Below are 27,792 nucleotides of genomic sequence, written 5' to 3'. Positions count from 1 at the left end.
CCTGGGTTAGTGTGGCATAGTAAGGTAATCAATCATACTCATGTACAACCTGACCATCTCAATATCAGACCTTGCGATCAAACAGAAACAACTGATAGGTCTATTCTAATATATCATCCTTAGTATCTATCATCGTCCTCAAAATCATCGCCATGACCATATGACGCATCGTTATATTCCGCTTCCTCCATCCTCTGGGGATCATCCGGATAAGTCGATGCTTCGTCGTCCCAGTCCGTGGAAACCACGTTTCCTCCTCGAGCCTGGGATCGGCGCGGTGGACGACTTCCTGAAGCGCCTTGCCCTGGCTTATAGCGCCGATGACCTGGCTCGTACAGTCCGCCCTGATTCGCGGGTAATTTTTCTCTCTGACCGACGTGACCTGCCATCTGTCCCCAACTTTGAGCGGGACGTCTAGGTGGATTCGAGCCCACACTCGATCGATAGCGGTCCGAACGAGCAAGCTGCGAGTCGGCGGGCCTTCCGCGAGCCAGTCGTACGGGCTGATACCGCGGACGAGGTGCGGCGCGACGGTAGTCAAAATCGTCAGCGCGGATGCGATCGACCCGTGCAGCATCGAGGTCAGTGACCCCAGTCGCCTCCTGCAGATAGTTGTCAAACTGGTCGATCGCCTCCGCAACTCGTTCGAACTGGATCCAGTCCAGGACAGGGCCGATAGCGGGATCTTCGTCTTCGGGCTCTGGACCATTCCCCCAAGTATCAAGGGAGCTTTTCCGTGTGTCGTACTGAGCCAGCGAAAAAGCGACCTGGAACGCATTGCGAATTTGGCGTCCGTTCCATCGCGCCTCGGGAAAAGAATCGAAGTACCATCCGGCATAGTCTAGAATGCCATCTTCGTTGATCGTCAGCGGCGGATCCCTCCACTCCTCGGCCTGCGGCTGCTCTGTTCTCTTGGCTTCGATTCTCTTGAGCCGGTCGATATTGGTCTGGAAGATGGCCAAGGTCTGATTCCGCTTCAGCGGTTCGTAGTACAGGCTCATATGGATGCGGGACTTGAAAGCCTCGTCAATCGACCCCACCCGATTCGTGGTCAGGAAGAGAATACCGCTGTAGTATTCGAGTACACGGAGAAAGACTGGACAGAAATCGGTCAGCAGAGCCCGAACATCTCATATATGCAATGTAACGACCTACCCGAAACAAGCGCATTTCGTTTGAAATCAGTGATCCCCCTTCTCGACAGGAAGATGTCAGCCTCATCTAAGAGTAGCACACAGCCCCAGAGGTGCGCCAGGCGGGTAATATTGCTGAGCGCTTCTTCGACCTCGCTAGGCGTCAATCCCAAGTCACCGCAAGTGATCGCAAACAGCGGTCTCTTAGCCGCTTGGGCCACGGTCTCTGCAGTGGCAGTTTTACCCACGCCAGGGGCACCGTGCAGCAGGATAATTAAACCGCTACCTTTGCCTGGAATGAGGTCCTGACTGAGTTCCACTCGCGGGTGTTTCTTGCGCCATTCTTCACGTTTGAAGTGCGCCTGTACCAGCGACATCACCGTGCGCTTGTGGCTGGGCTTGATTTTTAGATCTCGGAAGGCATTTGTATGCGCCATTACTGGCTGCAGGGACCAGATATCGACCATGACGAACTTTCTCTCTCGTAATACATATGCCATGAGACGCCGCGGGAAAAGGGCAACATCATCCCCCGTGACTTGAGTAAGCTTCGTGTCGAGACCAATCTGGAACGACGGTTGACTCTTCAGCCAATTGTTGAAGTTTCGGTTGAATGAACAGTCTCCAAGAACCAATCTCTCCTTGGTAGAATGGAGTAACCTTGTACGTTTCGCATCAGACCAGTGCTTGATTTCGATATTATCTTCGCCCAGGGACCAAAAGTCTGAGTCGAGATAATATCTGACAAACTCAGGCTTGCACGCTGGGTACCGCTGGTATCCTTCGGCTAGGTCAATGATCACCTCACTCTCGATGTGCTCTGGTGTCTTGAAGTCCGTCATCAGTTTTCCTGTGGGAGTATTGATTACCGTCCACCCTTCATAACGAAGGTGTCGTTCCTTGATCAGTGATTGGAATCTCTCGCCCTGCGCCTGAAGACGGGCAAAGATCTGCTCGGAGTCCTTTGAAAACCGCAGCGGGTAAACAGGCAGCGATGTGATATCCCTCTCTCCTTCGAAGTACTGAATCTTGAAAACGTGCTTGACTGCTCCGTATGATTCACCGTCATGGTCAACATGGTAGCAGATTGCTTGATACTCTTGGGATTCCTCGCCAAGGTCGTTGGGATGTCCATCTTTAGGAGTAGGGATCCATTCTCCACACAGTTTCCAGGCTGTTTGAGTCATCGACTTCGACTTTGGTGATAATGGCTGGCTTGAGCTCTGGAACTCCTCTCCCTCGGGCGGAGAGTATAGCATTTCATCATACTTAAGGAGCAACCAAAGGTCACCGAAGCGGACCTTTTGTGGCGCGGATCCCCTGAAGCGCTCGAATAGGGGATATATCTCCTTATCCACAAACTCCACAAAGCAGCGCATATGTCTCAACGCGGTGATGCTGCTCATCTCCGGGCCAGTGGGATCCATTTCTGCTTCTTTCTTTTCATCAATCTTATCACCAGTCTTCTCGTCATGAGCGCGCGGCGTCTCCCTTGCCACCATAGCCGTTTGCTTCAGACCAGAAGACTCCAATCTTTCGGCGTAAGCCCATGTCTCTTCCAGGTTTTCAAGCGCTTCTTTCATCTTCGAGCGAAACACGATGAAAAAGTGAAATGGTCGAAAGAACGTCCATGGCCGCGTGACATCCATCCCACTGGCGCCCGCCACATACTGAATGTAGCGCGTGATGGGCTCTGATTGAATCCGAACCCGCTGTATCCAGGTTCCCTGTAGGTCAGGACTCTCAGCGGTATGGTCCTGTGCCTGCCTGGTGTGTTCCAACTGCGAGTTGTTGATCTCGTTTCTCGTACCCGACCCGGCTCGGAGGACTTCAATGATATGAATGCCATTCTCCAATCCATGCCGATTTTTGAACTGGTCAAAGTTCATCATTTTGACCGCGGGAATTCTGGGCAGCCTTTTGATTTTCGCCTGCCAGTCGTCCAGGTCCGGCACCGCTCCTATACTATGGTATCGTTCATTGTTGCTGGTGTTACCGTATGACGTGCTGGCAGGCTTCGGACTCGGAGGGTCTGTTGTCACCGACATAGGATGTTCTGCCTGGTCGCTGGCATCGGTCCGTGGCGCTGGTAAGACGGGACTGCCCTCTGCGATATGATCGGGCTTGTCGGAAATCTCTCGAGTCCCCACAACCTCGTCTTCTTTAAGACCCTGCTTATGCTTCATGACATTTCCGTCGCTTGCGTCAAGTCTCAGTAGTGGAGGCTTCTCCGACACAAGAAGAGTATCCATCTATGGCGGGGTAGGTGAAATCAAGACTGTAGAACAAAGCGTTTGAGAGGGAAAGATACACGTACAACAGAGACTACGAAAGCAAGACCACGGCAACACTCAATCCTAAAATTTATCACCCCGAATCACTGAATACGAGGTGGAAGCGCCTGCGCCCCTCAAATGGCACATTTGATTTGGCCAAGCGCGACTCGAGCAAACCGACGGCAAGGCTGGGACGATTTCCCCGCCCTCTCGCGTTGGTATCTTTTCTAGTCGCAACTCACACGACAACCTCCTTCTCTGAATTATCTTCTATCCAATGATCATCTGAACTGTGAAGGCCTAGCCGCAAAGAGCGAGGCAGCCTCAGGACGAATTAGTCAGTCGGTTCACCAGGATAGATTCCGCCTTACTCGTGGCTGTACCCTCAAGGATCGGAGTGCCAAGAAGCTGAGCCCGCTGTTATCTTCTGCATTGAAAGCGAGCGTGCCCCATCTCTCGACTCTGCTGCGTCCTCCCAGTCTCCACGAGCACCCAAGCAAATCACCCAGACTTCTTGACTTCGTCCTTTGCAGATGGAAGCAGCTCATTACCGAGCTGGCGGCGCGGCAGCCGCAACGACAGCAAAATTCATCAGCGACAAGGGGGTGAAGGTGCACCACGGGCTCGGGGGTTGGTCGGAATATAATAACCAGCGAGCTCGGTTTGAGAGTGCGAAGCCATACATGTAGGCATATCTCTTCTCTGATCGGAGTCAGGGCTCGGACTGCACATCTTTGGACACTACCCGTGGCAAAGTTCCCGGTGGTCAAGGTTCGGTAACTAACATCGAGTATAGAAATCTGGAGGCTGTACTCAAGCACCACGTTCAAACAATTCTCGGTGCAAAGTCGAATGACTGTTCATCCTGGGAGACAGTCTTCGACAGAGTCACCGAAGCTGAGAAAGAGTGGCGAACCGCCGACGAAAAAGGCGCGCGTGCAATTTTCTCTAAGGCATGGCTGAAATTCGGGGAGAAAAGGGAACTGATCGATCCTTGGATTAATATCATTCCTGACAGTTACGGACTAGCTGTTGTGAAAGCCGGGATTGCGGTTGCATTGAATGTACGTCTCGCGTGGAGGTAAGAGAAACGAGATGTAATTTGTACACGTCTGACTGCTTGAGATAGTTAGCAGCAAAGTCGGCAGAAACAAGGCAAGAAATAATCACCACATTTCATGAACTCCAAATCGCTATCGTGGAAATGAAATGTAGACGGCGAAGTTTTCAAACTGACCCGGAGATGAGCCAGCACACAAAGGACCTTTACATTGCCATCGTCGATGCGATAGAGATTCTTCTCAACTCTCTCCCCGCAAAACGCTTTCTCGATCGCGACGGGGCCGTGAAGGAAAAGAGGCATTTCCGAATAACATCAAACTCCAAAGTTCGAAAGCATGATGAATCTCCAGAACAAGCACTGCAACGAGTCAAGGAAGCTTCAAATATGCTCTCACTCGCTGCTGAGAGGTGTCGGGACACGCATATAGAGGCGATCGAGCGATATTCAAGAGATACGCATCAAGAGGTTCATGTCATGCGTTGGAACCAGAAGGAAGCGGAGATCAACACACGCCAAATCAATGGAGACGTGCAGATCGTTAAAAGCGGAATCAATGACATATCCAGTGGGCTGACTGAGGTCCAAAAGCTTGCTCAGAATACGGACGGTATCCTGCAAAACGTCTCAATCGATGTCAGAGAGGTCAAGTCGGGAATTGAGGCCGGGGAGAAACGGCACCTCGAGATCATCCAATTGATTCAAAGAGAGGAGGAGAGGTTGAATCATTTCATAGAGACCCAATCACAGATGATGGGTAACAGCCAGGACGCTAGGAATCAAATGTTGCAATTCTTGCTCGAGGATTGGAGGAGTAAGCGGTTCTTGTCAAACTAACCTGGTTCAAAAGCTGACTACAACATTTAGAAGAGAGAAGCCTCAACTTACAGCTTCAGCAACGTCTCTATGTTTCCGAGATTGAAGGCTCTCCTCGCAGGGAAGAACGAAGCTCCGCGGCAGTGGTCTCCCTCTCCCGACTCTTGGAAGTTTTGGTTCAATCGCCCTCGGGTGGAGGCCAGCCGCCCGATTACGGTGCAGCATTCGGGCAGCCCAATGACGATTTGGAGATTGTTCTAGGAAAGAAAACTACTTTCGATGCACAGACGCAAAGTCAAGCGCAGTCCGTGTTGCAGAATGTACGTTTCATGGAATGGATGAATCAAGAACACCCAGACCTGCTCCTTGTCGATGCGAACCTTCGATCCTTTGCACTCCACAATGTGTCTCCTATCTCCGTATTCTGTGCAACATTTGTGTTGAGCATGGCAGCAGTCCGACCGGAGGATGTGGTGATACGCTTCTTCTGCGGATTGCATTGTACCACGTCATCGAAAGATCATTGGGCTGGACCCAACGGGCTGGTTCGAAGTCTCGTCTGTCAACTCTTGCTGATATTGCATCGACGGGACCTTCTGAGCATCAATTTCATCAATTCGAGAACCTTGCTCAAGCAGCTAGAAGAACATGACCTGGACAAGCTCTGCGTGTTGCTGCATCATTTAGCCCGCCAATTCCCTTCAGACGTAACGGTATACTGTATCATTGATGCGGTGTGTTGCTTTGATAAAGACCTTCACATGAGCTTCCAGGAACTGACGACCATCATCGAATACTTACATGGAATTGTGCAGGATGACTCGCTTAGAGCTCGATTCAAAGTGATGCTGACGAATGCAGACCACAGCACCAAGCGGTTGCGCCAGCAAGTTGATGTGGAGCAGCACATCACTTTGAGCTCTCAATGCCTGTCGCTGCACGCCATTTCCGATCGGGCTGTCACAGCAGGCATCTCGCGGCCATCAACACCCTCAATTTCCGACACGAGAGAGTGGGACGATGATGATGAAGCAGAGGCAGAAGATTCTGGATGGTAGATATCAAGTAGTTGATGATTATTGAGCAGTGAGTGGAGAGAATGGAGGAGGAATCTAGCAGCGGAATGTGATACGGAAGAGTGGAAGAAGAGTGGAACCGTCCACGGTGAGAGGGGAATTGCTTCAGATACTCAACACACTCGACTTCTGCGCTTGGATACAAAGGCTTCATCCGATCCTCATGCTAAGGAATACCCTGAATAGCTCATCCGCCAGATCCTTTACTACAGCACATACTATAGGGTGATGATAATCTTCCCCTGGTGTTTTCCAGACTTGAGGCGATCAAAGGCCTCCTTGGACTGATCAAAAGGAAAGACAGCATCAATCAATGGCTTAAGAGATACTTTCTTCTCTGCCAAGAAGTCACACAAAGCCTGTTGGTCGATCTTGGAACCCACAATGATACCCCTGGGATAACCCTTTGCGTCAGAATCTTCACGCGTTCAACAGGGGGAGAACAAACCTCATAGTCACTCGCTTCACCATGACAGGGAGATAAAGATCGGGGAATTGTTTCGCCTCAAGTCCTCCCAGAAATCCTACCAAGGATAAGGTACCCCGCTGGGCAAGAGAGGCAAGACTCTGCCTCACGGTAGCAGGGCCCACATTCTCAATGGCAACATCGGCACCGCGACCGTTGGTGAGACGGAGCACTTCATCTTCCCACTTGGCCACTTTCTTGTAGTTGATGGTCTTGACGTTGGGGCCCAACGACCGAGCCTGGTCGAGTTTCTCGTCCGAAGATGAGGTGATGATGGACTGCAAGCCCGCTGCAATACAGAGCAGAAGCGCGAACATGCTCACACCACCGGTACCTGGGCATGTTAATCAGCATCTAGCCTAAGCTCCTGCAGGCTTCTACACGGGAGGTGTGCTTACCTTGGAGCAGGGCTGTGCCACTGTTTCTAGGGAACTCAAGTGCATTCCAAGCGGTGGTTCCGGCACAAGTGATACAAGAGGCCTATTTCAACATTACGGAATCGTTCAACCTTGGTCTCAATTTGCGGTGACCTACCTCTTCCCACGAAAGGTGCCCAGGCACATGCACAAGCACTTGTTCATTGAACACGGCATACTGCCGCAGAACACCATCAATATCCCCACCAAGAGCCTCTGGAGCCCGCTCCTCGGTTCCGGTCACGTTGGTCAGATCCCAGATTGCGGTAACACGGTCGCCTGGCTTGAAGCCACTGACAGCGGATCCGACAGATACGACCTCGGCGGCGCAATCCGAGGCGGGGATCCCACGGGGAAGGCAGGGTTGTGGATAGGTGTTGTCTAGCATGGCAATGTCGCGGTAGTTGAGTGAGACCGCATGGATGCGAACTAGGACATCGTGCGACTGGATGGGCGGTAGCTTTTCTGTGACCTGCTCGATTGTTAAGGGCGCCGTGCCTTCGGTGCGGCGGAACGCCAGGTAGGCCTCAGGAAATGACATGATTAAGTTTGATCTTGGATAGATAGAGCTTAAGTAGCAACGTAGTACGAGGAGGTCAAACTCGACTGCCGCAGAATCGAAACTTATATTGCGGCCTTTTATAGTTTGAAAGTGGAACTCGGGCAAGACTGCTGATAAATCAAAATTTCCAAAACATACACCGAAAGACTACGCACCTATAGCTGAGCACTTTTGTTTCATCGGCGTGGGAGTCCTGTCGACACCAGAAACATCATCTGCTTTTATATATATGAGAAATAGCTAATTCTTGGCGTTGGCAAGCGTGCGTCGCTCAAGCAGCCGAACCTAGCAGGACCCAGATTCATCAGACTTGGTATGAAAAGTCAAATACCTAGACGTTACTTCTGACTGCAGTATACAAGAACTGTACCTTGATTAATATGCTGTGCTGCATAGAAAGTGCCGTATAGAGGTGTCCATCGTCTATTTAAGGGTAACTTACTGCGCTCAGGCATTGATGAAACATATTTTAGCCTCAGGCCGCCAACGGGAACGTCACTTTCTCAAGTTGCAGCTCTTTACCGTATATCAACCAGAGCGAACCGCAACTGCTATAAATGTTTCTGTTACGCGGACTATTACATCTTGATAATCTCAGATATCGTGCTCGTGGAGCCCATCACTGAGCCTCACCATCGGTTCAATCTTCGCAAAGCACTCCTCCTTGTCGAAAGGGACATCAAAGCCCTGGAAGAGCAGGATATACATACCCTAGACCAAAATGTGCTGAAACGGTGCAGAGTTCGGGCTTAACCTCTAAGCCTTGATGCTGGTGACTCGCTCGCACCGAAGTTTTCACTTCTTCTGCCCCTAGTGACATGCCAGAGCCAACGCCAGAATATGTCGACAGAGAAGACGATACCGACAGTTTAACTTTATGTGACCGCGGGCGACTGATCTACCTTTATTTCCATTCATACGTGAGCGAATGATTGTCGACGTTCCAGAGGTCTAACCAACGTGGTCAAGCAAGCAAACAGCAAGCACCTAGTACTAAGGCACCCTATGTCTGGATCTAATCACTCACCCATTCCGTGTCACCAGGATCGGCGATTACAATATTCGCAATCTATACCGGATGGTTGACCCTGAGTATGGCGCATTGTCGATAGTTCATGTTGCTAAAGCTTCCAAGCCGCATATGAAATGTATCATGCACAACGACCTCAACGTAGATGATAGTCATCTGCTTTACGGGGACATATTGACTGTCATTCGGATCCTGTTGGGCCAGCTCAAGTGAACGGTGTTTGTCAGCGATATGGTTGCACTAGTAGATTTCTATTGTTCTTAGCATCCTGATTGCGGAAAATAAAAAAGGTTGATTGGTGAGAATGGATTCTGCTCTTTTCGCTCAACCGACGGCATCCGCGTGTCATGGAGGCATACTTTGATGGCCAGGAACTGTTGATTTGCCGCACTAAGCCCTACGACTTTACATTTCTCAGCATTGCTGGGTTCAAGATCCTTGCACAATGGTTTCTGGGCGATCATATTGGTATCACGTCCAGAGAAGCGGTCCGGACTTGATGGGTTGATCATCCATTGAGGCCCAAGTTAGCTATTTGCACATCCCTCCTCTAATAATCTCTCTTTTCTTTTCTTTTTTTTTTTTTTTTTTTTCTCTTTCCCCTTTTTGAAATGTTCTACGATGGAATTGTGATATCCGGGTCATTGGGGGGCTTTACATACGCCAGTCTGTTCGTTTCTTTACTTTATAGGTTTATCGGAGCGAGGGCACTTTTCATTAGTTCTGTATCGTTTCAATCGACAATATCCATGCGGTTTCCCTTCATCTGTGTGGCTACCCGCTCCGTAGCAGTGTTCGCTTGGGCAGTCACATTTGAGTCACAAATGGGGATACTTCATATCAGATCCATGATCAGGCAGTATAGAAATAGAAATCTTTTATTGTGTGTGGAAAGACCAATCATCCAATGAGAGTGCGGCCTTCAGGCATTAATAAGGCACAGATAAGCCTCAGGCCGCCAAGGCCGCACCCGCCTCGTCACATTCGCAGGGCTGGGCAACTCCGTCATTGTTTTTTCCTTTTTCATCCTGCCTGGTGCAATTCATCGAGTGCAGTACCCAACCTCATCCACGCCGAAGCAATCCGATTCAGTTCCCTTGCAACTCCATAGCCCTTTCTCGTGTGCACAGATAGTTATCGACCCATAATCAACATGGCGTGTCCCATCACCGTCTCCAAGTTTGTGGGAACTGTCTCCCTGGGTCTGCTCACGGTATGTTGGCTGCGATCGCCACGCCATCCTCCCACTCCAAGCGTTGAATCCTCCCACCTTCCCTCCAACCCTTACTGGGATTTTATCGCATCACGCACCCACCCCCGCCTGTAAAACCGCACTGACACGACTCAACTATCAAAGGGCATCTCCTACTCGGCCTCGACGATCGCCATCCCCGCGCTGGCTCAACTCCCGACCTCGGCGACCGGCTCGCGATCGCTGAGCGAGATCAAACGCCTGAATCGCAAGCACGGCATTCGCCTCACCAACATCGCTAACGGGTGCCTCCTGTTCGCCTACAGCATCTCTCCGCGCCACCGCAAACACCCCTACCTGATCTGGATGTGCGTGGCCTCGACCATCGGCACCTACGGCATGGACTTCTGGTTCCACCGCCAGGCGGGCGTCAAGGCGTGGTTCCAGGCGGTCCTGCACGACACGGGGTTCTGGACCCAGGCCGGCGCCCCCAAGCAGCAGAAGAAGGAGGAGGATCTGGTGGTGGTCGAGGCGGAGGAGAACGGCGAGAGCGTACAGACGGAGATGAACACGGAACGGCGGCTGCAGCAGGTGCGGGCGGTGTTCTCGGGGCTGGCATTGGCGATGGGTATCGTTGGCCTCTGGGGTGATCGTCGGTCTTGAATGGTGGTTGGTCCGACTTCGTCCGGGGTGCTTCACCCCTTGGAAGATGGTGAACCGTATAACTTTGCGCTGCGACGACTCCGCTCTGTGCTTGGCTCATGGCGTGTTTCTTAGTTCGTTGTTGCGTGGGTAGTGGTGTGTGCGTGGCGCTTCTAATGACGTTATCAATGTATGTATAAAACTGAAACTGGGTATGGAGTCATGGGTTGAATTGGATTTGATTGTTGATCACAATTTTGCCAAGTGGAGTATAGTACTACTCATGGTATCTAGCTACTGCCAGTAGAGCATAAACCCAGTGCATGAAATGATCTGGATAAGCCACACACAGGCGGGGTGGAGCCGACGATCGGCAAGCATAAAAGAAGGCTATGCGGCAAGGCTCGGACACAAGCCTGGGATAATCCGCCTTTTCCCCGCACTTCTCCGACCGTCAATGCGGGGACTGCCCATCTCCATCCTTCTCCATCTCTCCATCCTGCCATCGTCACCTCGTCCCTTTGACCCTTTTTTCGAGACAATAGACAACTCAGAGCTGATCCTTGCTTTGCAATGAGCTATGATGGATTGAGCCACTCCACTAAGCTTTGAACTCCATCAGCTGTGTCAGCACTAACCGTTGGGTTGACTGACATTAGCTGCTGTACCGGCTCCACACCGCAAATGGTTTATAAGATGGCAACGCTTCCAGCCAACACTCAAACCAAGAGACGAACAATCGCACTTCACTTCTTCTCCCCACAACCACACCACCATGCATCTGCTCCTTCTCGTCTGTCTTCCCATCCTCATCTACCTCACCAAAAGCGTCCTCCAGCTCCTCTACACAACATGGAAAAGCCCCTCCCTGACCTCCATCCCGGGCCCGTTTCTCGCCCGCTTCACTCGAATCTGGTACTTCAATCGAGTCTGGAAAGGCCACTTTGAGGCCGACAATCTCAGTCTGCATGCGCGCTACGGCCCCGTTGTGCGCATCGCCCCGGGCCACTACAGTATCAGCGAGCGCTCCGCCGTGAAGACGGTCTACGGCACGGGGAGCCGATTCTCCAAGTCCGCCTGGTACGAGGGCTGGAAGCACCCGTCGCCTGATCGGTGGACGTTGTTCCCGGATCGCAACATCAAGAGGCACTGTACGTATTGCTAATCCTGATCAGGCGCAAAGAAAGGTATCCCGACTGACGCTTTCCCGCCCTGAAGCGGAAACCCGCAAGCGATTCTCCAGCCTCTACTCGATGAGCTCCCTCCTCCACTACGAAGAATTCGCCGATCAATGTGCCGACCTCTTCCGCGACAGGCTCACCGAGTTTGCGCAAAGCGGCCAAACCTTTGACCTGCACCACTGGCTGCAGTGCTACGCCTTCGATGTGATTGGGGATATCACCTTCGGGCAGCGCTTCGGTACGCCCACCACCCTATTCCAGTCACCCTATTCCAGTCACACAGCCACTAACCCAGAGAGCGAAAAGGCTTCCTCGACCAAGGCGAAGACATTGAAGGCGCGATCGGCGCCCTCCAAAAGGTGATGGCCTACAGCACCCTGATCGGCATCTACCCCGAATGGCACCCCCGCGTCTACGAACCCCTCAGCCGCTTCACTTCCTCAGGGCCTGCCGGCCGCTCCTTCGTAATGCGCTTTGTATCCCAGAAAATCCAACAATTGAACGAGCAACGCAAGACCCACCCACAACAAGACGAAACCACCACCACCACCACCACCACCCCACTCAAGACGCAAGACTTCCTCGAGAAGATGGCGCTCGCTCGCGACAAGGACCCCGAGAAAGTGACCGACTATCACCTCTTCATGATGGGCATCTCCAACATCATCGCCGGCTCCGACACGACCGCCATCAGCCTGTCGGCCATCCTGTACCACCTCCTGCGCAACCCGGCCACGCTGGCGCACCTACGCCGGGAGATCGATGAGTTCACGGCGCAAAACCGCTGCAGCGCCCGCGTGACTTTCAAAGAAAGCCAGGCCATGCCGTACTTGCAGGCGGTGATGAAGGAAGCGATCCGGCTGCACAGCGCGACGGGCCTGCCGCTGTGGCGCGAGGTTCCCGCCGGCGGGGCGGAGATCAGCGGGTACCATTTCCCCCAGGGGAGTGTCGTGGGCGTGAACACCTGGGTCGCGCACTACGATGAGGGGGTGTTCCCGGACGCCCGAAGTTTCCGGCCGGAGCGGTGGATCGAGGCGGAGAAGGGGGATCCGGGGCGGTTGCAGCTGATGAATGAGATGTATATGCCTGTAAGCTTTCTCCCTTTCGTAGAATTCTCGTTGAGGTGAGATGACTGATGACTGATGCAACGCTAGTTCGGCCTGGGCTCGCGCACGTGTCTCGGCAAGCACATCTCCATCCTCGAGATGTCGAAGCTGGTCCCGCAGATGGTCCGGGATTTCGACTTCCAGCTCGTCAACCGCACGTGGGACACGGATAACAAGTGGTTTGTGAAGCCGTTGGACTTTTTCGTGAAGGTGTCGGTGCGAGGGGAGGGTGAGAAGGAGATGCTATGAGGGATGGGGTGGCCGTAAAATGGGGCTGAGAGCCGTGCTTTGTATCCAAGAATGCCACGAGTTGAGGACATTGACGACAATTAAATTCTTCCGTGTATGCGATGTGATAGCCCAAAAACGTAGATCATGGTATATCCAATCATGCATAGCGAAAGTCCAAACCAATACCTGATCCCTCCATATCACCCACCCAACTAAGCCCCCTCCTCCCCACCATCCCGAATCTCCAGCGTATTCCACTTCTCCAAAAAGCTACTCAGCTCCGCCTCCTCCCTGGAGCGATCCCCACCGGTCTCCGCCAACGAGCTCGGATTCGGGTACAGACTGCGGAACCGATCGCGCTGGGCGCGGCCCCACACCCTATCGGAGAAGTCGACGAAGAGGGCGTGGGTCTCGGGCGGCAGGGCGACGCCGTCCTTCTGGGCGGAGACGTGCAGCATGCGCAGGATGCCCTTCATGAACGTCCACTTGCGGGCGAAGGTGCGCGCGATGATGCACAGCTCCGTGAAGGCGTTGCGGTGGTCCGGGGAGCCGTTCCAGCTCCTCGACCAGCGTGACCAGAACGGCGAGCAGATTTGCCTCCGGAGAATTGATCCATTCCCCGGTCAATCAGACTTCGTGGGTGCTCCGCCGGTTGCCACACAGGTGGGGTTCCCGCAATCACAATCTATATACAATAAATACCATACATGCTAGTTGATAGGATTACTTTCAGAGACGAGTTTCAAGATGTAACCAATCTTTCCGGCCGGATTATACTTTGGGTTGATCGAATCCTAGCTAGTAGCATCAGATTACTCGAGGAGGTGGTATGGCCAACAAGTGATCATCCGGCGTATCAGACAAGATATCATAGATTCAATTAAGACTTACAGATGCTAACACGGACAAGAAAGATCAACCAGATCGAATGAAGGGTACTACGCCCCAGCAGCAGCCACCAACTCCCCAGACCTCGTCGCAGCGCCCCTTTCCTTTAGGGCTACGGGATTCCCCACCTCGACCACCTCCCCGCGATCCATGACCACCACCCAATCGAAATCCATAATCATCTCCAGCCGATGGCTCACCGCAATGACCGTGTACGCCCGAAACTCCACCCGGATGACCTTCTGCATCAGCCGCTCGGTGTCCCGGTCTACGCTGGAGCTCACTTCGTCCAGGAGGAGGATGTTGCCCATGTCTCGTGCACGAAGCGGAGACCTATCCGGATGCGCTCCATATCGGTGCTTATGAGCGTCAGCACAGTGTTATCATCGCTTGATCCAAGACGGGCTCTCGTGGCGGCTTCGAACATCTCAGTGACTAGGATGGAGCGGACCATCGTCTGCAGTCGGTGGTGGCAGTACCAGTATAAGGCATACGAGACCGCAATACCCGAATAGATGAGTATGGCTGCGCCGACTAGCCCATATCCAACATCTTGATCTGGCTCCGAGTGAGACAGATACTTGACGAGACTCTCAATGAATAGGGGTTGGCAGATGTAGAAAGCAATCAGAGCCGCCCTCGGCAGAACAGGCAGGAGCAGTTGCACCCACAGACTACGTATCTGCACCTTCAAAAGGCCAAATCTATCACATTTTAGCTTGGCGTAGTCTATTTTCCTTACGAAGTTTCTCATGCAGGGCCTGTGCGTCGAATGTGCTGTCGAGGGGGTAGAGGCTTTCGATGGCCAAGGTACGTCTATAACCAGCCCAGAAGAGCTTGTTCAGCCAGGAGAAGACGCCCAGCGAGAATATCCCTCTCGTCTCCTCGGGGCTGTGTTGCGTTGCGTCCCAGCTCAACCATCTCGTTTTTCGACAGGCCTCAAGTAGTAAGATGGCGGTCTTAAGCCCGACCGATGCATAGAATATGCCGCTGTAGGTGATCTCGAAACTGTGGTCGGACGACAGGAATAGCGTTCTTGCTCGAGCGATATCGAGAAGAAGGGTGAGAAACAGGTAGCTGTTCAAGAGCATCGAGGGTCTAGAGCTGCGGCCGTGGTCCACCACACTCACCGTCAGCATGAAACGGGCCGATAGCAGTTGCAGGAGGGAGGAAGCGATGGATAGGCGGCTAATCTAGAAGAAGCCGACCGCAGCGAGTATGAGAAGTGCAAGTTCCAAGCCAGCGTAAATTACAATGGATTCCCAAGCAGTCAGTGGGCAAAGACTGTTTACCTAGTTCCTAATCGAGGAGGGCGTACTGTTTTGATGAATTGCAAGACGGGCGCATTTACCATGACGGGCTTGCGTATCCGGGCTAGAGTCCGCCATAGCGATGATGATATAAACAAGACGGAGGGTATAATTGAGAAAAAGAGACTCTCAAATTGCAGGTCGAAGTCAAATTGTTTTGCCCTCCCCGTCAGCAAAAGACATTGTTGGCACCGCGATTACCACCCCGGCGGGTCCCTACATCCCGAAATAACAAGAGGAAAGGAGGGAATTCGAATAGGGAAAGACAAGAACGGACGGTGAAATGGTGTTATAAATGAAATGCAGTCATTATCGCCCATGCGATTCTGGGCTACAAGGCCCAACCACCAGTCAGGCTTGATGCAGGGGTAGGAAATTGCTTATGTAATCTTACACTGATCGGAGGAGAGCAGAACTAGGCGCTTTGACCATATACTCCTTTCAAGCACCTCAGACACTTGCTTACGTTACTTTCTTGGATGTCTAGTCTCTCCAGACAAAGCATTAGGTCTAACTCTAGACCCTGTAGTGATTTCTCAGGAGATTCACCCGTCAGCAGCTATTTCGGTTGCTGGCACCGGGTATGTCAGCATCTCACTGTCAGCCGTGAGACTAGTACCTCAATCCGTTCAAGACAAATATGCCAAGATATAAAAGGGGTATTTACTTCAAATATAGAGACAATATAGCTTCTTGGTGAGTTGGACAAGAACGGCCTACGAGTGGAGCTGGGGGCTCGTCGAAATGGAATGCGGGCCGAGGACCCACCTCCTGTACACACACATATACAAGTATAAGTATACACATCAGGTGGAGTCTGTGGATAGTACTCCTTAGACAATCGAAGTAGTAGTCCGCTTACTCGTATAGCCAAGTAATCAATGTATTACCAACTAGAAGCATCGAAGTCACACAATGAAATCGTAAAGTCCTGAGATATCACGCCACTGGAAGAACAGCAGCCTATTTGCTGGGTGCCTGATCGACAACACTTACCCTGCCCACGGCAATCAGAATTTGATAGATCGGTATGGTAGAAGCGGACAATGGGTTATCCCCATTACGAATGTTACGGAGGGCAATGGGAATACTTCCTTTCAGCTTTCTTATCTCGCCATTTACCCTAGAGACAATATCCGTCCGTCCTCGAGACTCTATCGGTTCTAAAGCCCTAGTTTTGGCTTGACGTTCATTCTGATTGTCAGAAGTACGTATGGATTTTCTCCAAGGATTGGCCATCTGATCATGCCTGCGAGTGTATATTATAGCCACTTATTATAGTTCTTTAACTTAGCGTAAGGTAAACCCACGCTTGTCAGATCCAAACCACCCAGCGCGGCCATGTGCTATGGCACCAGGCACCACGATGTCTCTGCATCATTGGCCAGTGGACAACGGGGGATTATGATGTGCTCACATGGCTTTATGACTAGGGCGCTCTGGTCTCACTCACATCGTGCTATTTAGACTGCTTGCATGTATACCTAGTAGCTACAGCGAGTCTATAGCAAGTGAATGTATTCTTTAACCGCGACGGTATGTATATGAGAGTATATATATAAAGAATAAATGATTTGAAATATATAAAAAGTGACGTCACGAAGTCTAGAATGACCACCTTGGCTGGCTCGATGATATCCCCGAAACAGGCTGAAACTGGCCTCCAGCGGTGGAAATATACAGAGTCTTCTGGTCGTGGCTCATAGCGATCGAGGTAGCGCCCGCAAGTGTGGATGAGAACAAAGCTTCAGCGACCGCAGTCACGCGGCCAGATGGCTTGACCTTCAACAGCCCGTTCTCCGCGTTGGTGGTGACGTACGCCGTGCCGTTCTTGGTCACAACAAAGTCATCGGGCGTGAAGCCACCGGCGATGACCTCGATGGGGCCGGAAGGCTGGGCGTTCTTGTTGAATGGCATCCTGGCAAGGACCATTCCGGTGGTGCTGCTGTAGTACGTTACGTACTTGCCGTGCTCCTTGAGACCATTGACTCCGACAGGTTTGGGGCTATCCTTGAACGACAGCATGGTGGCGGGATCCGATAGGAAAACCGAGTATTTGCCAGTGGAGATCTTGACCCGGTAGATGACACCCTTAGCAGAGTCAGTAGAGAGCAAAGTGGTCCGGTCGAAGAGGGCCAGGCCGGTGAGAAAGTCGGCCTCGGGGACCTTAGGGATGACGGAGACATTGGGCGCGGAGGAGGTGAGATCGACCCTCCAGAAGGCATAGGTGCCGGGGGTGGAGAGGGTCTGAATTGAGAAGAGTTTTGCAAGAACCGCAAAGACATACGTCTCGATTGCAGCAATTCCGAGCAGACTGCGCACGCCGGGGAAAGTGTGGATAACCGAGGCGTTGCGTGCCCCGGTGGGGCCGACCCTCAACAGTTGAGGGAAGTCGAGACGAGTGGTCAGAACCATGCCGTTTTTGCGGACTGCGATATTCTCCAGCCAGGTGCCGTTTTCGCCATACTGGAAAACTTTTGTGTGTTGTCGATGGCTTTAGAAGCGGTAGGGACAGTGAGGGCCGGCATAACGGCAAGCGCCATCGCAATAACCTTGGTGAGAGACATGTTGAGGTCTCGTAGCATGGAAAGCTCTGTAGTCTGCAGAAATTGATCGCTGGATGAGACGGGGCGATTCTTTCCTGATAGTATGGGGGAGGCCATGCGCAGCTTTATAAGCTGGTGTCTTTCGTGTAAGAGAGGAGAGCAGAGATTCCGCTAAGTCACTGCCTCATGTAGTCAAGATATGAAGACTCAAGCAGTTAAAATTGCGCCTAGAACCTTGGGTGGACCTTCTCATGATGCCAACCAATTTACTCGAGGACATAACCAGGGGTCTCCACAAGAAGGATCGAAGAACCTTCTTGTGGGGATTTGGAGATGTCCAAATTGTCGGAGAACCACGGGGCTCACATTTTGAAGAAGGTAGCCTGGCGAGGCTCACTGTCAGATACCAACACCGCATAGAAGACTATTATCACACTGTGAATCGATGTACCACAGTGGTGGGCAATGATGGAGCTACCTTTTCTGATACTGTATCCCACCCAGAATCCTCCGCAGCAGATACTCTACCCGAGATTGGGTTGCCGGTTCTGAAGGGTAAAAATTACGTTAATGGTTCTCCCTATAGGCGATCAGACCAACCAGAAGTATACTGCTCATAACTGTTCCAGCTGTGTATGTAACAGTTTTGAATGTAAAAATAAAGTTTGATGACTGTGATGCAAAAGAATATTCTAGTTTATTGCTTAAGATCTTAATATGAAACCCTGATACAATAGTATCCTGGGACATCATCAGATAAGTCTACCACGACGCTCGATTTACCACCTTCGCTATCTTTCTACTGCTTTTTATTATGATATAATCCGGGGATCTCTACCTATAAACTAGGTAGAAAAGAACCTATTAGCACTAATCAGGAACCACAGACAGTAAGAGATAGATTGGAGCTTGTAATTTACAAGAGCTGTAAGGTAATCAGCAGACACCATAATGTAAAAAGCACTAGAGATTCTAGAATGTCTTGGTAATCCTGAGACCGCTGAGCAAGGCTCCCAAGACCTTCTACCAGGAACAACAAGATGAGTAGCCCCCGCAATTGAATCTCCAATTTTGGAGAAGTGGAAGTGGCTTTCAAATGGGGACCAAAAACAGTTTTTCTGCTTACCGGCCTGTCAAGCAGCCAACCATGGGTGCCTAGGGCACCACCGGTGGCGCTCATATATGTATACAGTGTGGACACCGCCAGGCCCTGGATCACCTCATAACTATAGGATGTCTTGACTATTGGGGTGAGAACTACTGCCTAACTGGCTGGAAGTTTTAATCTACAGATTCTAAACTGGCTCATATAGGGTATTTTGACTCGGAGGGTGAAAAATGCCATTTCATGAACCAATAGCAACCGCAGCGCGGTCAAAATCTAAGCTACACCCTGCCGCTATTCACGCGTTCGCGTCCCCGGGGCAAGATGGATCGCCTCAGTCACCACCGCGCTGTCTCTGCATTATGAGAGGACGCCACTTGTTGAGTCGATGGACTAAAAATTATTAGAATTGGTCTCTGCTTATATACTTTTGCTTTAACAGCCTAAGTAGCTCAACTTCAAATACCCTACTCAAACAAGATCACGATTTCGGATAGACTTTTGATTCAGTAGAAATGGAACTAATGAAGGAATGCCTTATATATACATCGAACACCTTTTGCTATGTGTTATTCCGAGAAAGGTGGCATACAATGAGAAAGAACATACAGCTACTTTGGTGCATCGCATGCTCGCTAGCTAGCTGAATTAAAATCTCCATCATAGAACACCCCCATTCTTTCGGCTTGCATGGAGATTTCCAATAGATCACCATTTATTGTGATAGGGAATCCGCGCAGGGTTGGACCTACTACCAACTACGATCCCTTTCGAAAGCTGACTAGCGAAGAAAATAAAAAATGGAGCGTTTGAATCAGAGTTGATTCATTTACAAATCTATCGAGAGTAAGGAATCTTGATGCGTATCTAAAGTCAATCATCCGGACGAGAGTGTGTATTTGCATTGCAATGTGTAAGAGAAAAGAGCCGAACGTGTTTCATCTCCTCCGTGGTGTGTTGTGCGTCTTTCTACAGGAACTGCTGTACGGAACCTTTGTCAGCGGACTGAGAGGCTTCAGGGGAGGTTCTGGGACGTGTTTGATATGATTCTTGATGGTTGATTGATTGGTTGGTTGATTGTTGGTTGGTTGGTTGAACTAGCTACGTTCCGTATGTAACAAGATGAAAAGGCCTTTGGAATCACGTGGCCGGATTACTTAGCAGCGCTGACAACCTTGCTCTAATATATATCACCATTTCAGTCGGAGAAGCCAAAAGACATTGGGGGAACTTTTCTAGCGAGATGGCGGCGGCGGAGAACTGGGGCCACCTATCGAGGCTTTTCCGCCGTGGGAGGCGGAAAAGAGCCCTAATCCACCCGCTTTGCCGGCGGAGGTGGAAGTGAATGATGAATATTGACACAGTCCACAGCAAAACTCCAGCCTAGCTTACAAGCGAGCGATACTCGGCGCCATAAAACAGGTTGGATTGTTGGCTCACACCCCCCGTTTAGCCTGACTTTGAAAGCTGATCCCTATTGATATGACGACATGGCCTTGACTGCATTTTTCCTTCGCCGTTTGTAGTGTATGAGCGCACCATTCTTGTTACCAAACAGACTGACTATTCGTACGCCCATTGAGTCTTTGAATGAATATATCCCAGTCGTATAGCGTTGCCTATAAGATTATAGTTCACATCCTGAAGTCGGAGTTAAGGTTTGCCTAGGTGAGCTTGTACACCGAACCGAGTCCTCCGGGATCGGAAGTTTCCGCGCACCCTTGTTTCTGGGCCTAATTCAAAGAGTAATACACCTCCACAAATATGCCCGCATACAGATGTCCCATAGGCATTGGATGATGCGCGGGGTAAGACAAAAGTGGATCAAATATGCCTTTTTCCATACCGGAACGAGACGGCACTCCTCTCTCCACCTCCGGGGGGATTGATGTGATGTCTGACCCCAGCTTTTCCCACCAATATCTCTTTTCTGAGCTTTAAATTGATTTTCTTCAGGGTTGTGTTTGTATATAGAAAGATTGATTCTCTTGCTCTTTTGACCCCTGACCAAGACCTTTCTAGCCCTTACACGGCCTTCCGACCACCCTGATCGTGAAGTCATATCCGCAGTTTCTAGTCCCCAATCTCCAACCCAAGCCCAGCAAAATGGGCCAGGCATTCGGATTAAGGGGAAACAAAGTGACCATAGGTCACATCGCGACGGTCATCATCCCCGCCTACATCTGCTTCGGGTATCTGAACGCGGTGTCCAGCGGCATCGTCAACCGACAATCATGGGTGGATACATTCCCCCAGCTCGACACGGTGAACACCACTGGAGCGACGAACGCCGAGAACTCCCGGATCGAGGGCACGGTGGTGGCTCTCTTCAACCTGGGTTGTCTTTTCAGTGCCATCGCCTGTATCGGGGTCGGTGATCGCCTGGGCAGGAAACGAACATTCATGCTTGGGTTGGCGATCACGATTGTGGGCTCGGTTCTTCAGAGTACGGCCTTTGTGCTGGCACATCTGATTGTCGGGCGGTTCATTACTGGGTTGGGATTCGGCGCGGTGACGGCTACAGGGCCAAATTGGTAGGAACCTCATTTACGTCTCAGATCCCTTGTTTGTCTACCAGTCGCTGATGAGAAAATGTTGGGTGCGAGAAATAGGCAGAGCGAGACAACTACCCCCAAGCTTCGTGGGTTTATTGTGATGCTTCAAAGCGGGTTCTTGGCCATCGGTCTGGCCGTGGCGGGCTGGCTGGAATATGGCCTCGCCTTCGCTGAGGGCTCCGTCGTCTGGCGCCTGCCGCTCGCTTTTCCGTGCCTCCTCTGTCTGATATCTCTAGTCTTCACCCCCTTCTGGCCGGAATCGGTAAGCTTATGCTCAGCTGTTAACCCCTCAAAACACCAGCTAACAATAGGTGGTAGCCGAGATGGCTCATCAAAGTAGGTCGGATCGACGAGGCCCGCGAAGCGCTAGCCATTCTTCTCGACGAGTCTCCCACGAGTGAGGCAGTGGTCCATCAAGTGGAGGAGATCGAGTCATCCCTACAAGAAACTGGCCAGGGCTCCTTTAAGGACATCTTTCGAAACGGGCCCTCACGCTTCGGTAATCGGGCTTCCATTGCCATTGCCACGCAAATGGCGCAGCAAATGTGTGGACAGAACGCCATCACTTTCTATCAAAGTACCATCTTCAAGCAGTTTCTCGGCATGGATTCCAAGCTAGCGCTGCTCATGTCAGCCGTGCTGTTTACCTGGTATGTATCATCACGCAAGAATAAAAGAAGAAGCTCTTGAAACCTCAAATAAAAGCTAACGATTCTCCACACACAAAGGAAAATCCTAATCAGCCCCTTCGGCGCCCTCACTGTTGACAAAGCCGGCCGTCGGAAGCTGCTGATCCTCTCCTTCGTGGGAATGGGCATCTGCATGGCGGTTATGGCGGGCTGCATGTCCCAGACCAGTAGCAGCAAAGCAGCCATGGACACCGCCGTTGTCTTCATCTTCATCTACGTTTTCTTCTATGTCACCGGATGCATCGGGTTGACTTACCTCTACTGTTCAGAGATCGCGCCTCTTTCCGTGCGGACCCAAATCACCGGCATGTCGACCGCCTCCTCGTGGACGTTCAACTTCCTCGTCGTCGAGGTCACCCCAAGTGGATTCAGCTCACTGGGCTGGAAGTACTTCCTGGTCTATGCAGCGATTAACCTGGTCCTTCTTGTGCCGAGTAAGTCCCACTCTTCGTTGATTTTGTTGTGGCTTGTTCTTCCGCTCCTTCCACCTTTTTTGTTTCTCCCGCCCCTTGAGCGCATCTTCATTGGTACTGCTTGTGTCATTTTCCAACCGAGGCTAAATCGAATGATAGTGGTCTACTTCTTCTTCCCCGAGACAGAGGGCCTTCATCTCGAGGCCATCGACAACATCTTCCTCGACAGCCGCAACATTCTGCACCCCGTCCGAGCAGCACGGGAGCTTCGCAAGCATCATGCAGAGCTCGCGCTAGCCGGAGGCAACAGTGGGCAGCTTCAAGTGGAGGATAAGCAGACCGAAGAGCACCGCGAGTACGTCGCATAGACTTCGGTCCGGTACATTCTGCCATCGCCCTTGCGTTGAGGTCGGTTCATGAACGGAAAATGAGTATCGATTCATGGATGTACATATAGAGGTTGAAATTAAGGAAAAAGGAAAAGGACACCCCGGGGAGGTTTAATGGATTGAAGTAAATCAGAGGTTGGAGAGGAAGGCGCGGGGGCAGAGGGAGCCGGGAAGACTGATGACCCGCCATATGTCCTATAGAGCGGTCAGGTCCTTTCCCAAACCCTAAGTCAATTTCAATCCGTCATCTATCCCGGGTTAATGACCGTCCAGGGGTTGCTTGTGTAAAACGCGTAGCCGTCTAAGTCCATAATTACTAGCTTTAGTCCTCGGGCGCCTTGACGCGAAGGAAAGTCATTTGACCGGAGGCATGGCCCATGATCAGAAGATCATCGCTGGCTAGGGCACACGTAGCCCGGTGTTCAAAGGGCAACAGAATCCTTTCATTGCCAGCCACCACCCATGCATCATCCAATAATAGATCGCGAGAAGAGGCATATCTCGATCCGGAATAGAAGGATCAAACATCCACTCGACCGATGTTTGCCTCGAGGGTTGCACCGTCGGCTGAAAAACGCAGGGTTTGTGGGCAGGCTGCGACAGCTCGCGTACCAATCAGCTCACCTGTCTGCGCTTTCCAGAGCCCTGTTCGGCCTTCGGAGAAGATGGAATTGTTGCTCCAGGCAGAGGCTGGCAGACTGCCATCTGCGGAGAACGCGAGAGCCCGAATCATTTGTACTCTGTATTCTGCCATCGCGCTTTGCTTCAAGGTCCAAGTAGCCGTATCCTATAGCCAAAACCTGCCAGATACACATACGCATCCTAGATATGCCCCATCCAATGACCAAGCGATGTGAGGGATATTGCTTTCGCTGTGAGAAGCAACCAGGGTTGAAAAGCTGTCGTCGCCATGGCCATGGAAGGCATTGGCACTAGGGTTAAGGGGTATGTCGGGTATCGAGAGCTTGATATCGACACTTTTCAATGCTAGCTGCCATATGAAAATGCAGTGCTTGGAAGCCGTCGCTGCTGCTGAGAATTTACCATCTGGCGAGAATGATAGACAATAGACGATTTCACCATGTTCTTTTAGCGGTAACCGCAGCTCGCCGGCCTCATCCCCCCAGACATTGATAAGGTAACACTGGCTTTTGTCAGAGATTCCATGTCTGGGGCTGCGTCGGCGCAGAGTTTGCTGTCTGGGCTGAATGTAAGCACGCAGCTGTGATAACCTCCCCTCTTCAGGCTGTATAAGAGTTCTAGAGTCTCCGTGTTGTATACATCTTCTGTCCCCTCCTCGCAGTTTACGAATAATTGCCCATCCGGAGAGAAAAGTGTCTTCGAGCCGTCGATATGCAGACCTTCTGCTCGCCCCTCTTTGTTCGCGTTTGTCTAAAGTCCCAAAGCCACTTCGAATATCTCCCAGTGACCACAAGAGTCTTGTGATCAGGAAATGGATCCAATTGCTTTAAATTGTTTCCAGGAAACTGTTCGTTGTGCTCGCTGACCAGAGGGCCAGTTAGATCCTACAAGCGGATACTAGGTTGGGTAAGAGATGCCCGGAGAGTCCCATCACTTGAAAAGGCAAGGTCAGAGACAACGCCGGCGCAGCCAAGATGACTTTGCACCAGGGATCGACTAGTGACATCCTTTGTTAGAGTCTCGAGCCAGTGGCTGAGGAGGTGGCTATGCTTCAATTTCCTCGTGATTTAGAAGGTTGGTTCTAAACATCTCTCCATGCTTGTGAGGAATTCAGGGAAGGACAGGTGCGCGAAACGAATGGGTGAATCATCGCTGGTGTCTACATGATTGACCGACCTTAGGCTTTCTAGCATACTTTTGACCTTGTGCACATCTCTGAGATCAAGCCTACCCAGCGCAGTGATGGATAGAGGGTGGAAAAGTACGACGATAGCCCCAACAATCGCCTGGAAATGCAGCGGGTAGCTCTTTAATCCTCTTATTCCTCGGGGGTCGCAACCTCAAGGACATCCCGCAATACATCCGTATATATCCCATCCAGTCTCTCATGTGGGTGTCTGTCATCCTTTATAAGGAGATCTAAGCATTGTTTCACCCACTCCTTCTTTGCCCTTTTATCACATATGAAGCCACAAGCCGTTGAAGCATAAATCCACGGCCCATCAGCCTTCTTAACAAGCGCATCCAACTTTTCCTTCTCCGGCCAGTCTGGACCAAAATGATGATGATCGGCTACTTCGCGAAGCTTATGATCAAGAACCATTCTGATGTCATGGTGAGACATTTCCTGGTGGGGAGGTGATTCTGCACCCTGGAGTGCTTGTTTCCAACCGTGGGACTCAGGTACAATGAGGTCGAAATTCGAGAAGATGTAGCTGTCAGGGCGGCTGGTGAGGATAAACTTCATTCGAATCGAGCTCAATTGATGCGCTTCGTTGATCAGGGCTTATATAATGCAGACGGGATCTTCGTGATGCGTAGGCTGACACTCATCACGTGCATCTATGATCACAACCCAACGTGACAGGCAAAAGGCAATTCTTCCTTTCCAAACTCATCAAGAGCTCTAAAATCAAATTCTTCCACTGCATCCGGACCGAGGCATATTCATGCCTTGCCTCCGGATGCTCTTCAGTAGACCTTCAGATTCCAAACTTGAGCTCGGGCAGACAATTCGCAAGCGGTTGGTAAAGAGTGGGAAAGAGATAGGTGGCATTACTTTGCTGGCTCTCATTTTTGTCGAAAAAAAAGCTGCCACCAAGCCCGATCTTTGACAATAATCTCCTTTCCTCCGAGATGAATTCTGGTTTGAGAATTTTGTATGTCTGCGAATCTTTGCTCAACCACCGAGTGAAGACGTGCACTGATGTCAAAATCCTCTTGCTCGGAGACTTTGTCCTCTCTATCGTCTTCCAAAAGGCGAGCTGATAAGCTTTGATCAACTTGGCGGTGTTTGGGTCCGCGCTTGAGCTGCTTATATGCCTCTCGCCACAGACTTTCAAGGCCGGTGCCCTTTTCACCGGGCGGATCGTTCCCTGTGATGTAAACTGTTTGCTGTGAAATGGACGAGAGCGGCGTTGTGAGCTGGTCTTCCCGAGTTGCATGGCTTAAGAGTCTTCATGGGTGGCGTTAACGAGCTGCTCGTCTGCTTGTGGCAGATGTGTGGCCCGGTCGCCCTAACTCTTGCTTGAGAAAAACCCCAAGAATAATTTTCAACAGCTGCCAGACGAGGGCCTGACATCTTGGATGCCGGGTTCCCCATGATTGACGCAGGCGGCACTTAGAGTTGACGAAGTTGACCGGGATTTCCAGGCTTTCCACATCAGACGCCAATGCCAGTGTATCCAGTGGAGCTCGAGCTGAGGAGCGATCGGCTGCTGTTGTGGCGCACGATCATTGGACTGCTTCACTCATGCGAACTAGACTACTCAGTACAGACTCATCACACTGTGCTACTGCAGTGATGTGGCAGTGGAGACTTGAGATGCATCATCGGTGATCCACCATTCCAAATCACCTTTCAGCACTAGCGCAGAGATCACAGCCCCGACTCCGATTCTAGCTTAGAAATTATATGACCCCTGACAAGTGGTTGGACAAGGTATCCGTGCCTCAGGACCGTCACAGGGAAAGGAGCTGCCAGAACTACAAGCAAGAACCCTGTTCCTTAATTTATTCTTCGTTATGTTGGTTATGAGGAACATCTAGGATACCTCACATACTTCATGTGGGGCAATAGACAAAAACTGAAATACGCCATGAAACCCTCCGTTATTGCGCACCGATTAATGTCTAAATACTCTCACGTACCAACGAAGACGCAGGCCATTGGGATCCAATCTCATATGGTCTTCATCTTGCTCTATCGATGACCAGACATCCAGCTTGGTTTCCGTTTCACTTCCCACTTGTTGCCAAAGACTCTTAAATGACACCGGGTCGTGTAAGAATATGGGATCATTATCAGCTGGGACCTTTTCCCAGACCCCCGTTTGCTTACTGCCAAAGTGCATGCCAGTCACTATCCCGTCCTCTTCAAGGGACAGAAGGCTTATCATGTGTTTGGCCACTTTTATTTGCCCATCCCAGTCCCAGAGGTGCATAAAATAGCCGGAATTGATAATTCTGATGCGAGATGCCTGAGATTGTGGAATCTGAGATCTTTCAAAGAAATCCTGGACAACGAACGCCGAGCGCAAGGTGTTCCGGTCATTGAAAAGCTCGAAGCCGAGGTCGATAAACCCCCTGTGGAGATCAAGTCCAATGATATTGTCCTGGGGAGCACCGTCATACACAAGGCGACGAATGTCCTGACCCAAGCCACAGCCCAGGTCGAGTAGTAAAGTTCCATCTTGAACATTGGACAAGATCTCCTGGTAAATTGGAGACTTGGCCAGGTCGAAATGCAAAAACCAAAACATGCCAAAGCATGGGTATTGGAGCAAGTTCCAACCACGTTCAGCCTTCTTCATGTCAGCGTACTTGGACGATAGGCTTCCGAGACAAGCGTACAATGATTCTGATGTGACTCTCAATTTCGTCCGCAGTGATCCTTGTGTATTGAATCATAAACTTTCCACTTTCACTGCTCATAAATCCTGAAAGATCGTGCTTGGGTTCCCACCCTGGAAAATCCTTAATGCGTGCAGACATAATGGTTTGACGTGGTGATCTGAAAGCTCAGCTGTAAGGACCTTTTATGTGATGGACAGCGTTGGACTCTTTCAG

At 51.1% G+C, this 27,792-nt stretch overlaps 12 protein-coding genes across 12 annotated transcripts; 6 read left to right on the top strand and 6 right to left on the bottom strand.

Annotated features, from left to right (window-relative positions):
• Positions 1-119: 119 nt before the first annotated feature.
• BO82DRAFT_338039 (P-loop containing nucleoside triphosphate hydrolase protein) lies at positions 120-3,237 on the bottom strand (the record flags this gene model as incomplete). The annotated part of the gene is made up of 2 exons (XM_025633416.1): positions 1,156-3,237; positions 120-1,096 (listed from the first exon to the last, which is right to left on the bottom strand). Exons 1-2 carry the CDS (start codon positions 3,179-3,181, stop codon positions 120-122), a joined length of 3,003 nt encoding a protein of 1,000 aa, XP_025490706.1. The 5' UTR covers positions 3,182-3,237.
• Positions 3,238-3,942: 705 nt separating this feature from the next.
• Positions 3,943-6,343, top strand: BO82DRAFT_403290 (uncharacterized protein; the record flags this gene model as incomplete). Its single annotated transcript, XM_025639373.1, has 4 exons — positions 3,943-4,094; positions 4,206-4,473; positions 4,539-5,283; positions 5,337-6,343. 4 exons carry the CDS (start codon positions 3,943-3,945, stop codon positions 6,341-6,343), a joined length of 2,172 nt encoding a protein of 723 aa, XP_025490705.1.
• Positions 6,344-6,423: 80 nt separating this feature from the next.
• Positions 6,424-7,784, bottom strand: BO82DRAFT_433288 (zinc-dependent alcohol dehydrogenase family protein; the record flags this gene model as incomplete). The annotated part of the gene is made up of 4 exons (XM_025640858.1): positions 6,424-6,754; positions 6,810-7,161; positions 7,226-7,307; positions 7,362-7,784. 4 exons carry the CDS (start codon positions 7,782-7,784, stop codon positions 6,580-6,582), a joined length of 1,032 nt encoding a protein of 343 aa, XP_025490704.1. The 3' UTR covers positions 6,424-6,579.
• A 237-nt stretch (positions 7,785-8,021) lies between these two features.
• On the top strand, positions 8,022-9,335 carry BO82DRAFT_417518 (uncharacterized protein; the record flags this gene model as incomplete). Its single annotated transcript, XM_025640026.1, has 6 exons — positions 8,022-8,328; positions 8,421-8,539; positions 8,620-8,684; positions 8,804-9,029; positions 9,063-9,078; positions 9,189-9,335. Exons 1-6 carry the CDS (start codon positions 8,263-8,265, stop codon positions 9,333-9,335), a joined length of 639 nt encoding a protein of 212 aa, XP_025490703.1. The 5' UTR covers positions 8,022-8,262.
• A 510-nt stretch (positions 9,336-9,845) lies between these two features.
• Positions 9,846-10,939, top strand: BO82DRAFT_355460 (uncharacterized protein). Its single transcript, XM_025635457.1, has 2 exons — positions 9,846-10,048; positions 10,193-10,939. Exons 1-2 carry the CDS (start codon positions 9,989-9,991, stop codon positions 10,688-10,690), a joined length of 558 nt encoding a protein of 185 aa, XP_025490702.1. The 5' UTR covers positions 9,846-9,988; the 3' UTR covers positions 10,691-10,939.
• Positions 10,894-11,345, top strand: BO82DRAFT_107883 (uncharacterized protein). Its single transcript, XM_025629780.1, has one exon. It carries the CDS (start codon positions 10,998-11,000, stop codon positions 11,244-11,246), a length of 249 nt encoding a protein of 82 aa, XP_025490701.1. The 5' UTR covers positions 10,894-10,997; the 3' UTR covers positions 11,247-11,345.
• Positions 11,034-13,292, top strand: BO82DRAFT_312784 (cytochrome P450). The gene is made up of 4 exons (XM_025632452.1): positions 11,034-11,820; positions 11,888-12,088; positions 12,157-12,938; positions 13,005-13,292. The coding sequence occupies exons 1-4, from the start codon at positions 11,445-11,447 to the stop codon at positions 13,203-13,205; spliced, it is 1,560 nt and encodes a 519-aa protein (XP_025490700.1). The 5' UTR covers positions 11,034-11,444; the 3' UTR covers positions 13,206-13,292.
• A 107-nt stretch (positions 13,293-13,399) lies between these two features.
• On the bottom strand, positions 13,400-15,214 carry BO82DRAFT_433285 (uncharacterized protein; the record flags this gene model as incomplete). Its single annotated transcript, XM_025640857.1, has 4 exons — positions 13,400-13,748; positions 14,130-14,408; positions 14,501-14,633; positions 14,818-15,214. The coding sequence occupies 4 exons, from the start codon at positions 15,212-15,214 to the stop codon at positions 13,400-13,402; spliced, it is 1,158 nt and encodes a 385-aa protein (XP_025490699.1).
• Positions 15,215-16,990: 1,776 nt separating this feature from the next.
• Positions 16,991-17,952, bottom strand: BO82DRAFT_403285 (uncharacterized protein; the record flags this gene model as incomplete). The annotated part of the gene is made up of 2 exons (XM_025639372.1): positions 16,991-17,851; positions 17,899-17,952. The coding sequence occupies 2 exons, from the start codon at positions 17,950-17,952 to the stop codon at positions 16,991-16,993; spliced, it is 915 nt and encodes a 304-aa protein (XP_025490698.1).
• Positions 17,953-21,142: 3,190 nt separating this feature from the next.
• Positions 21,143-22,506, top strand: BO82DRAFT_254820 (MFS sugar transporter; the record flags this gene model as incomplete). The annotated part of the gene is made up of 5 exons (XM_025630899.1): positions 21,143-21,570; positions 21,649-21,853; positions 21,910-21,999; positions 22,048-22,241; positions 22,320-22,506. Coding segments are annotated over 5 exons (1,104 nt in total), but the record flags the coding sequence as incomplete, so codon positions are not given.
• Positions 22,507-25,042: 2,536 nt separating this feature from the next.
• BO82DRAFT_286317 (uncharacterized protein) lies at positions 25,043-25,507 on the bottom strand (the record flags this gene model as incomplete). The annotated part of the gene is made up of 1 exon (XM_025631541.1): positions 25,043-25,507. A coding segment is annotated over one exon (465 nt), but the record flags the coding sequence as incomplete, so codon positions are not given.
• Positions 25,508-26,849: 1,342 nt separating this feature from the next.
• Positions 26,850-27,485, bottom strand: BO82DRAFT_286451 (uncharacterized protein; the record flags this gene model as incomplete). The annotated part of the gene is made up of 1 exon (XM_025631547.1): positions 26,850-27,485. One exon carries the CDS (start codon positions 27,483-27,485, stop codon positions 26,850-26,852), a length of 636 nt encoding a protein of 211 aa, XP_025490695.1.
• Positions 27,486-27,792: the final 307 nt, after the last annotated feature.

Source organism: Aspergillus uvarum, assembly GCF_003184745.1.
Source record: "Aspergillus uvarum CBS 121591 unplaced genomic scaffold BO82scaffold_36, whole genome shotgun sequence".
Taxonomy (NCBI): Eukaryota; Fungi; Ascomycota; class Eurotiomycetes; order Eurotiales; family Aspergillaceae; genus Aspergillus; species Aspergillus uvarum.
Note: the sequence above shows the minus strand (reverse complement) of the source record. Positions and strands in the feature narration are given on the sequence as shown.